The 10,267-nt window shown below is 57.7% G+C and overlaps 2 protein-coding genes across 3 annotated transcripts; one reads left to right on the top strand and one right to left on the bottom strand.

The window, feature by feature from the left end:
* Positions 1-543: 543 nt before the first annotated feature.
* RPL28 (ribosomal protein L28) lies at positions 544-3,022 on the bottom strand. Its single transcript, XM_033224480.1, has 5 exons — positions 2,934-3,022; positions 2,465-2,553; positions 2,211-2,334; positions 878-996; positions 544-680 (listed from the first exon to the last, which is right to left on the bottom strand). The coding sequence occupies exons 2-5, from the start codon at positions 2,543-2,545 to the stop codon at positions 591-593; spliced, it is 414 nt and encodes a 137-aa protein (XP_033080371.1). The 5' UTR covers positions 2,546-2,553; positions 2,934-3,022; the 3' UTR covers positions 544-590.
* A 1,343-nt stretch (positions 3,023-4,365) lies between these two features.
* Positions 4,366-10,175, top strand: TMEM238 (transmembrane protein 238). Of its 2 annotated transcripts, none has more exons than XM_033224476.1 (2): positions 4,366-4,821; positions 9,227-10,175. In XM_033224476.1, the coding sequence occupies exons 1-2, from the start codon at positions 4,639-4,641 to the stop codon at positions 9,602-9,604; spliced, it is 561 nt and encodes a 186-aa protein (XP_033080367.1). In that variant the 5' UTR covers positions 4,366-4,638; the 3' UTR covers positions 9,605-10,175. The 2 variants fall into 2 exon arrangements, with proteins under 2 accessions (XP_033080367.1, XP_033080368.1); XM_033224477.1 differs by having other exon boundaries at positions 4,366-5,173; positions 9,227-9,350.
* The last annotated feature ends 92 nt before the right edge of the window (positions 10,176-10,267 follow it).

The following is a 10,267-nucleotide window of genomic DNA, read 5'->3' as shown; positions in this document are numbered from 1 at the left end:
ACTGGCTGTACCCTGAGGTTGCCAGCTCCCTTACGGGTATGAGTCACTACCCAACAAACTGCCCATCTCAGAGACGAGGCTGCATCAGGTAAAGCTCATCCCCTCCACGCGTGGCTGTGCCCTCTCTGCATGTGAAAGTCACCTTCCTCACGTGATGCCGGTCGTTCCCCAGGTCTTGGGAACACCCCGAGTCCCCAAACCCTGCTGCAGCACCAGGGCCCAGCCCTCAGCCCACACCCTTCTGGGCTAGAAAACGCCTTTCTTCTTCTGAATGGAAGCCACTGCCCCAGCTGGGATTCTTCAGGCCACCTCACAATGGGACAGTAGGTCTCGATCACAAGTCAGCAAGCTTTTTCCATGAAGACAATGACCCTTGACCCAACCAGGGCCAAGGCAGCTACCCCACCTCTCCTCCATGGCCAGCCATTGATGTCACCTCCAGATGGACAAGATGACATGCAGAGTTTTGATGACATGGCCTGAATGACAACACACAGGGCCAGAGCTCCCCAGAGCGCTTCACAAAGGGAGGCCCAGTCCAGGCAGGTGAGAAAGCCAGCTGACTCTTTATTGCTTTAGGGGCAAGGGGCTCAGGAGCTCTTGGTGGGGCGGGTCCGCTTCCTCTTCACCATCACAGGCTTCTGGCTGCGCAGGATGGCGCTGGCCCTGCGGATGGCTGCCTGGAGGGGGTTGGGGTGGGGGCAGAGCAAGGCTCAGCTCACACACTCCACAAGCTGTCCCCTAGGCCCATGCTGGGGGTAGGGAGTAGGTTGAAAGCAAGAATCCATCCCTCTCCAGCCCATACGCAACCAGTAGTAGGAGGCCCTTCCCCATAGCACGGGCCACCCCCCAGCCTGACCCCCAAACCCCAGCTCACCATGCGCAGGTCGGGGCGGTACTTGTTCTTGCGGATCATGTGTCTGATGCTGCTGAGCGTGGCGCGAGCGTTCTTGTTGATGGTGGTCCGCACGTAGGAGGTGGCAGGCTTCCGCTGGCCTGGTTGGGGGTCAGGGAGGTCCTGGGGTCAGTCCACCTAACCTGCACCTTTAGCGCAACTCGCAGGTGTGGACAGTCTCACACTGAGAAGCTGAGCACCCTGGGCCCATGGCAGGTACCCGGGCAGGCCAGCAGGTAGCTGTTTCCCCACCTGTCCACTTAACAGAGGCTCACTCATCACAGAGTACTGAGGACACAGCTTGTCACACTCATAGCCCAATTCTGTCCACCATGAAAACACTCCTTTCTCATGCCAGGAAGTTGCTGCTTCAGTTAGGATCCGATCGAGGTCTGGCCAGAGCCCACGCTCCTGGCAATGGGTATGAACAACTTCCGAGGAACCCCAGGCCCATCCCCACAGCAGTGGTTCAACATCAGCTTGGCTGAGAGGCCCCAGCTTCACTCAATCTAGGAAGGGCCACCCATGTATTCAGCAATCCAAGAGGGGAAAGCTTTCAGGACACCCCAAAACGGGGTCCCCAGGTGCCAAGCAACTGCCTGCTCCCTGGACTACGTGTCCCTGAGGCAGGAGGATCACTAGCCAAGACTGTGTTTGCTGCTGCCATTCAATCAATGGACCCTTGGCTCTGAAGCAGTTCCAATTAAAGACCTGAGAAAAACTCACTCTAAAAAAAGAAAACACAGCCCTGGCAAGAACACATGTGAAGTTGGACTCCTCCTTCAGTCGCCCCCAACTCCCATGAACACTCAGGGAATCCCGCAAAAAGGCCTGCACCTGACAGCAGAACGTAGGGAGTGGGCTCCTCAAGGCCTCTTCTCTAACCTACACAGGCGGAATGGGAGTCAAATGGCCGCGACCAACCCAGCCTGTCCCCTTCTAAGTGTGGTAGCGAGGGCCCCTCCCCTATTGTGCCTCACTTTTCCCACCTGTGGGATGAAGCCATCCACCGCCACCCGGACTTGCTTTGAGGATTTCATCTGAAAACATCAACCCCGTGCCTTCACTCTCAACCACCAATGGGGAAGTTCAGGTCCTTTTCCGTTTCTCCACTTTACAGGTGAGGACACAGGCTCAGACGCGCGCGGCTCACAACGAGTCGGCCGAGAGGGAAGCCGGTTCCCAGACCAACACCCTGGCGCCAGGGATGCCCGCCGCAAAGGCAGTTATCACTCTTCCTGCCTGAGAGGGAAAAATCACAGCTCCCTGCCCCGGGAAAGGGGCCGCTCTCCGGCCCAAACCAGACACAACTCACCGGATCTCCGCTTAATGACCACCACGACACCTTTGCCGTCGGCTGCCGGTTCCACGCCCACGGTCTTGCGGTGAATCAGCCCGTTGTAGCGGAAGGAATTGCGGGCCTTCAAGTTATTGGGCTCCTGGGACGGAGGCGGCACAAGGAATCGTGAAGATGGGACCCGGAGACATGCCAAGGTCCCGCCCGCTGACCCAGGGTCAGGGACCCAGGACCCTCCTGCCGCAGGAGCCACGCATCCGGGCCCCACTTACAGTACTGTAGGTCTGCTTATTCCTCTTGATCAGGAAACTGGAGCAGTTCCGCACGACCATCCATTGCAGATGCGCAGACATGGCGGCGGCTGCGGGGAAACGGGCACGTGGAAAAGCGTCAGGCGCTGAGAACTAAACCGGCGTTGGGCCTGGGGCCCCGCTAGGACAGCAGAGGAAGACAGCGACTGGGAACTTGGGTGAATGGGAGACCCCTGAAGGCAGACAGCGACCTAGAACTCTGTCAGGCGGGGCTAAGTGACCTAAGGCAGCGGGACCGAACTCAGGTAGCCGAGACTAACTTCCGGGAGAGTGAGGGGAAAATAACTTGAGAATTCACAACGACTTCAGGGGGTGGGGCTGGGGTCCGCCAAGGACCCTTGAGGCGCAAGGGGAGAAGGCAGGCACAGGGTTGCGAGGGAGTGGGCGGCGGGCGCGAGATGGCGGCCACACCAAGAGGACGGACGCTCACCTCCTCTCGTAGCGGCGACCTGAGACGGAAAGAGATTGGGAGGGGGCGGGACGACGCCTTTAATACAGCACACGCATTTCCGCTTCCTCTCTGGGCGGGCCCAACGGGAGGTGTGGGTCCCCACCTCCGAGGCGGCGCGATGATGGTCGGCTACTTCCGCCGACCTATCGCTCAACGCTCGGGAATATTCGGAACTCTTCGGTTAGAGAGCCGAGAGCGTGTTCCGAGGACCGTTCGGAAGTTTTCGGAACTCTACGCCGGATTTCTGAGTGGCTCCAATTGGAGAGGTCCTGGGACCCATGCCTCATCGTTGTCTCTCCGGTATTGCTCACCCAGCGCTTGTCACTGTGATTGGCATATGATGGGGCGCTCAACAAACGTTTGTTTTATGAACGAACTGGTGAATGCGTGAACTATTAAAGCCTAGCCCCGGCACCTTTGCATATTTCGGGTCTTCGTAAGCCCTTGCGGTGATGGCCAGTGAGGGCGCCGAGGCCCGCTCTGGCATTTTCGGAACCCTCCGGAAACGCTCTTCGGCGAGGTATGTCTGTTCGGAAACACTCCGTCTTCATTCGGAATCCCTCGGCTAATCTCGGCAGCCCCCTTGCATTCGCCCTCCCCAGAGTTTTCTTGAAATAAAACTTTTAAACTGTTTAAGCCTGGGGAGAACCTACACGGAAACTTCTCGCAGACTGCCACCCCAGGGGAGCGCGGATGCCCTCTAAGGGAGAGTTGGTTGCAGGGAGGGAGGTTTGCATGTGGCTGCTGTTGGCTCCCCTTAGGATTCTATAGATTTGCCAGTCCTCTTCCCTGCCCTCCACCTGTGCCTCCAGCCTGCAGTGTGCCTGTCACACCCCATCAGCTCCCTAGGAGGTTATGATCCGTTGTCAGGGCCACCCTAAAGGGGCAGGAGCCTCGCCTGCTATCTCTCTGTGTCCTCGACCTCACCCACGCGGCATGGTGCTGGGGAGGCCTCAGAGACTCCTGCTGAACAAAAGTAATGAGGGTGCCTGTGTCACCTCCCCAGGGCTCCTTAATTTGTGGTTACACCTGGGAACTCTTTGGGGCAGAGGCCTTGTCTGGTCCATAGGACTACCCACAGGACAGTCGGGGTTCGCCCAGCCTCCTCCACGGGTGCGCTCTGGACCTGATGGGTCTCGTCCGTCTTTGTGCTCTTGGCTTCATTCGCTGGGCACACAGGAGACTCCAGAAGACACACTCCGAGTAAAGGAAACTCAGCTTCCGCTGAGCCCCGAGCTTCCCCTCTTAGACCATCCCGACTGCTGGTTCTCGCGTCCCAGAGCTCCTTGGCGTCTAAGGGCCTTGTCTGATCTGCACTGTCTGATCTGCACTGGCTTCGGGAGGCGGACACTGAGCAGAAACAACGCCACGCCCGGCTCCGAGTGTCCCACGCTGCCACCACTGAAATGCCCTGATTTTTGGCCATGTGTGACCTCCCTGGGTGGCACGGCCCCTGAGGCACCCGTGGCTGTGCGCCTGGCTACCACCGGCGCAGGCCTCTCAGCAATAGCCCCTGCACGGAAACCACGGCCGGGGTAACCCCGGCCGGGCCGGTTTGCGCCCAACCGGGCTCAGGTGACCAGGCGGGAGCTTGGCACACCTGGCGCCATCCTCTGACCCCGCCCCGGGCCGGGCCGCACCCCAGAACTCTCTCTCTGGACGCCAGCAGCGGCAGTGCAGGGCCATGGCGGCGGCGCCAGCGGTGTGCACCTCGCAAGGGACCCCGCCGGGTGCACCGTCCGCGCCGGCGGTCGCGCCCGCACCCGCGGCTGGCCTGGGCCGCTGCCGGATGGCGCTGCTGCTGGCCGTGGCGCTGGACGTGGCAGGCATGGCGGCGCTGTTGACTGGCGTGTTCGCGCAGCTGCAGGTGCGGGGCCGCGACTTCGGGGACCTGCTCATCTACTCGGGCGCGCTGCTGGTGTTCCTGAGCCTGCTGGGCTGGATCCTCTGGTACACCGGCAACATCGAGATCTCGCGCCAGGAGCTGGAGCGCGACTACGGCCTGCGGCCCTCGGCGCTCGCCCGCCTGGCGCGCAAGCTCTCCCGCCGCTGGTCGGCGCCCGCCGCCGCGGGCCAGCGCCCCGCGCCGGGCTCCCGGAGAGTGCGCCGAGCCGCCCGCGCGCCCCCGCCGCCCGCAGGCTCCCGCCGCGTGCGCCTGCAGCTCGCCACGCTCGAGGCCGGGCCCGGGGCGGTGGGCGCGGGCAGCGAGTGAGGCCCAGGTGAGGGGCGGGCGGGGCAGTGCGGGGAGACGGAGGGACCGAGGGAGGGACGGGAATGGAGACAGACGGGGGAGCGATGGATAGATGTAGAGAGAGAACCGCCATGGGGAAGTAGAGTCCCAGGGCGGGGTGGAGACCGGGACGGGCAGACTCTGGCGGAGAACCGCAGAGACAGCAGACACAGGTGCAGACGTGGGGAAGGCTGTGAGACCCTGCCCCTGGAGATGGGAAGTGTGGGGGCCGAGTCACACAGGCCCCCCGCACGGGGAGAGCCACACTTGCCCCAGCCTCCAGGTGCACCAGGCCCCATTTTTTTGTTTTGTTTTGTTGTTGTCGTTTGGGGTTGTGTTGAGACAGGATCTCTTACTGTCACTCAGGCTGGAGTGCAGTGGTGTGATCTCAGCTCACGACAGCCTCGACCTCCTAGGCTCAAGCAATCCTCCCACCTCAGCCTCCCAAATAGCTGGGAGTACAGGCGTGCACCACCTTGCCGGGCTAATTTTTGTATTTTTAGAAGAGACGAGGTTTTACCATGTGGGCCAGGCTGGTCTTGAACTCCTGAACTCATGCAATCTGTTCTCCTCAGCCTCCCAAAGTGCTGGGATTACAGGCGTGAGCCACCCAGCCCAGCCCAGGCCCCATTTAATCCTCTCGATGTAACTGGGTCTCCGAGGTCACTGCTATTACCATCCCCATTCTGCAGTGGAGGAAACTGAAGCTCAGAAAGGCTCCACTTTTGCCCAAGGCCGCACAACATGTAGGTGGAGGAGCTGGGATTCTCCTGACCTGTAGTCCTAGGAAAGGAGGAGTAAGAAGGACCAACTGAGGCAGGAGAAGTGAAGCCACAACACATTCACTCACCTTTCCCCTCTACCTTCTATCTCTTTCCTAAACACACCTTTCCAGTTAGCCTGCCTCTGCTCAAAGACCTACTGTGGCTCCCTCTTCACTTTCGGTTAAACTGAAGCACTCACTGGCCTGTGGATCCACCCATATTTTGGCCCTATTTCTCCTGCCTCTCTGCACTAATGATGTCTCTCAGTCCGCAGATGGCCAGTTGGTCCCTGTTCCTGCTCTTCTCTTTACCAGGAGTGCCCTTGGCTAGCTCCACACCGCCCAGAAAACTTCTCACGTGTTTAAGATTTAACTCAATTTCTCTGGCCTTTTCTGGGTCTTAATATTGTCTGAGCGACCTCTCTGGCTGCTTGTATGACCATGTGCTGTGTCTACGTTGTTACTGTCTCTCCCACCGGACAGGGAGTGCCTTGAGGGTAAGACCTAGGTCCCTAGTGTCCTTGTTCCTAGCGTTGCCCAGCAAAAAGTGTGAAATCAGGAAAGGTTGGTGGTTGGGTAGGGAGGTGGAAGGATGGATGGATACATGGATGGAAGAATGGATGGCTGGATGGGTGGATGAGTAGATGGATGGGTGGATGGATAGATGGGTAGATGGGTGGATGGGCAGATTGATGGATGGATGGATGGATGAGTTGTTTGATGGATGGATGGGTGCATGGATAGATGGGTGGGCGGTGGATGGGTGAATGCACGGGTTGGTTGATGCTGAGCTGTGGTTGGATTGATGGCTGGATGGGTTGTTTAATGGGTAGATGTGGGTAGGTGGTGGATTGGTGAATGGACCATGAATGGATATGGTTGGGGAGGGAGCCTTGCCTGATAAAGGGACAAGAGCCTTTCCTGTTATTTCTGTGTCCTCGGCCTCACCCACGCAGCATGGTGCTGCGGAGGTGTCAGAGACTCCTACTCAACAAAAGGAACGAGGGTGCCTGCGTCACTTCCCCGGGGCACCTTAACTTGGTGCCCTTAACTTGTAACTGTGGTTACACTTGGGAACTCCTTGGGGCAGGGGTGTCGGCTGGTCCATAGGACTATCCACAGGACAGTCGGGGTTCGCCCAGCTTGTGCGTGCTCTCTGGATAGATAGGTAGATGATGAATGGGTGGTTGGACAGATGGTTGAGGCTGAGTGATAGGTACACAGATGAGTGGATGAATGCATTTATTGGCAGATGGATGGATGGGTGACTGAATCCATCTCTCAAATAGGGGTTTGGTAAAAGAATTAAACTCTACTATCTTAGGACATTTTATGTAGGTAAATAATTAACTTTTTTTTTTTTTTGAGACGGAGTTTCACTCTTGTTACCCAGGCTGGAGTGCAATGGCACAATCTCAGCTCACGGCAACCTCTGCCTCCCGAGTTCAAGCAATTCTCTTGCCTCAGCCTCCCAAGTAGCTGGATTACGGGCATGCGCCACCACACTCGGCTAATTTTGTATTTTCAGTAGAGATGGGGTTTCTCCATGTTGGTCAGGCTGGTCTCGAACTCCCAACCTCAGGTGATCCACCAGCTTCAGTCACCAAAAGTGCTGGGATTACAGGCATGAACCACCACACCCAGCTAGAATTAACTTTTCTCCTATGCATCCAGAATGCTTCCAGTTATATATTATTCTTTGTGAGATTTGAAGAAGTAGTCACCCCAATCATATGCTCCATGCTGTGGTTCAGTGGAGGAACTGGTGTAAGAAAGCATGAACATCTATTTGCACAGGTGAAGCATAAGCTAACATGAAGCTTGACATAAAATGCAGAAGTAAGCACCTGTAGTTACTGTTACCTTCGGAAATCCTGGCTGAGCACCGTGGCTCATGTCTGTAATCCCAGCACTTTGGGAGGCTGAAGTGGGAGAATTGCTTGAACCTGGGAGGCAGAGGCTGCAGGGAGCCAAGATCACACCACTGCACTCCAGCCTGAGCAACAGAGCGAGATCCCATCTCAAAAAAAGAAAAGAAAAGAAAAGAAAATCCTTTATGAGGTCAGGCACGGTGGCTCACACCTGTAATTCCAGCACTTTAGGAGGTCGAGGCAGGTGGATCACCTGAGGTCAGGAGTTCGAGACCAACCTGGCAACCATGGCGAAACCCCATCTCTACTAAAAATACAAAAATTAGCCAGGCGAGGTGGCGGACACCTGTAATCCCAGCTACTAGGGAGTCTGAGGCAGGAGTATCACTTGAACCTGGGAGGCAGGGGTTGCAGTGAACCAAGATTGTGCCACTGCATTCCAGCTTGGGCAACGGAGCGAGACTCCATCTCAAAAAAAGAGAAAAGAAAATCCTTTACGTAGCTTAAACATCTAGCACAGCTGCACAGGCCTCCACTCTTGGAGCCTCCACCAAAGACTCAGACCACACTGACTCGAACATAGGCCCCACTTACAAGGAAAATGGGCCTATTGAAAACCAAAACTTGCTTACTGGGGAGAATGAGCAGCTTCCAGCACATGAAAGACAGAGAATCTGAATTTGAGCAGAGGGACCCACAGGTTCTAGCTCTGGTAGCCCCCACAACCTCTGAGACCACCATGAGTAGCCAGGCAGAGCCACCCCCATTGCTCTGTTGTCCAGGCTGGAGTGCAGTGGTACAATCACAGCTCACTGCAGCCTTGACCTCCTGGGCTCAAGCAATCCTCCCACCTCAGCCTCCCAAGGAGCTGGGACTACAGGTACCAGAGACGGGGTCTTCCTATGTTACCCAGGCTGGTGTCAAACTCCTGGGCTCAAGTGATCCTCCTGCCTGCAGCCAAAGTGCTGGGGTGAGGGTCTGAGATGAGGGCCACCATGCCTGGCCTCCCTCTGCCTCTGTCTTCTCTGTGTCTGCCTGTCTCCCTCTCTCTCACTCTTTGTCTCTGTGTCTCTGTCTCCCAGGTCTCTTTCTTTGTCCCTGTGCTTCTGTCTTTCCCCTTCTGCATGTCTGCGTCTCCCTCTCTCTTTTGCCTCTCCCCGTTTCTGCCTCTCCGTGGCTTGCATTCCCAGTCTTCTATCCATGGATTCCAGTGCGTTAAAGGCACACACGCATGCACACTCTTAGCAAATGGGGGCATGCAGGGACGAAGGAACAAGTGTGTGAGTCCACGTGAGGGGCAAGGGTGGGTGGATGGGGCTCCCTGCCTCTGCCCCCCAGGCAGAGAGCCCGGAACACAGGGAAGGGAGGGGTTCCTGAGCCGTCACTCACTCCACCCTCCCTCCTGCAGACAACCCCTCGGCTCCAGCTGTCAGGACCGGACTGCAGTGTGCAGCTGCCTCTATATCCGTGGCCAGCAGGACGCTCCCTGTCCGCCCTCCCTCCTTACTTGGATAAAAAGCAGATTTGCCTCAGCGCTGCATGTGTGTCTGGGAGAGGGACCGTGCTGGGGTGGGAACGGAGACAAGATGGCTTGCTTCCTTCTAGCACCCAGGTGGGCCTGGCCACACCTGAGGTGAGGCTGCCCCTGCCCTGGGGAGACCAGGAGTCCTGGGGATGTAGGAGCCCAGCCTTATACTGGCTCCTTCTCAGAGGGGACCAGGGAGGGGCCTGGGGGATGAGGATCTCAGCCCAGACCCCTCCACTCTACCCCGACATCGCTGTATGAGTTTGGGTTCTCTGAGAAGCAGACACGGAGACAAATTGGACTTGCAAGACATTTATTGGGGAAACACTTTTGAAGGGTAGCTTGGTGCAGGGAGAGGGAGGGAGGGATGGGTAGGACGAGTGTTAGACTGTAGCGCACCTCCAGGAAAATTGCCACTGGCCACTGGGGAGTTGGGAGCTGAAGTCATCATCCATGAGGGAGGCCCTTGCCCTTTGAGAAGGCGCCTGTGCCCGGACCCCCCACCCCTTGCCTCGCCATGCTGTTACTGGTGGAGAGCAGCCCATGGTAATCTAGGTGCATCTGGGGTGGTGGCCGGGGGATACTGTCGGTCACTGGCACTCCATGGAGGAGACTGAGGGGCATGTTTCCATGGCTGTGGCATGCTCCTGCCCCCGCCCAGTCCAGGCACCCCTCAGACCCCACCACCCCCACATATCCCCAACTCCCTCATTTCAGACCCGCACTCCAGCACTCGTACACCTCTATCCCCTCAGTCCAGGGCTCCCATGATCACAGTCCAGGACACCCCCATGAGCACAGATCCCCCTCAGCTCAGATCCTCCCCACTTACCTCCCAGATCTCTCTCATTCCAGGGTCTCCCTCAGCTCACACCCCCATGGCCACAGCCTGGGGCCCCCTGAGCTTCCATCCCCAAACCCCCT

Source organism: Trachypithecus francoisi, unplaced genomic scaffold, assembly GCF_009764315.1.
Source record: "Trachypithecus francoisi isolate TF-2019V2 unplaced genomic scaffold, Tfra_2.0 Lachesis_group12, whole genome shotgun sequence".
Classification (NCBI taxonomy): domain Eukaryota; kingdom Metazoa; phylum Chordata; class Mammalia; order Primates; family Cercopithecidae; genus Trachypithecus; species Trachypithecus francoisi.
Note: the sequence above shows the minus strand (reverse complement) of the source record. Positions and strands in the feature narration are given on the sequence as shown.

What these genes read in the sequence shown, in the direction of transcription:
- RPL28 (XM_033224480.1), bottom strand. Translation starts at nt 2,545, where the DNA reads ATGTCTGCGCATCTGCAATGGATGGTCGTGCGGAACTGCTCCAGTTTC. An exon ending in ATAAGCAGACCTACAGTACT is followed by an intron (nt 2,335 to 2,464) that starts GTAAGTGGGGCC and finishes CCTCCGTCCCAG; the next exon opens with GAGCCCAATAACTTGAAGGC. An exon ending in ACCGCCCCGACCTGCGCATG is followed by an intron (nt 681 to 877) that starts GTGAGCTGGGGT and finishes AACCCCCTCCAG; the next exon opens with GCAGCCATCCGCAGGGCCAG.
- TMEM238 (XM_033224476.1), top strand. Translation starts at nt 4,639, where the DNA reads ATGGCGGCGGCGCCAGCGGTGTGCACCTCGCAAGGGACCCCGCCGGGT. An exon ending in GCGTGTTCGCGCAGCTGCAG is followed by an intron (nt 4,822 to 9,226) that starts GTGCGGGGCCGC and finishes TCCCTCCTGCAG; the next exon opens with ACAACCCCTCGGCTCCAGCT.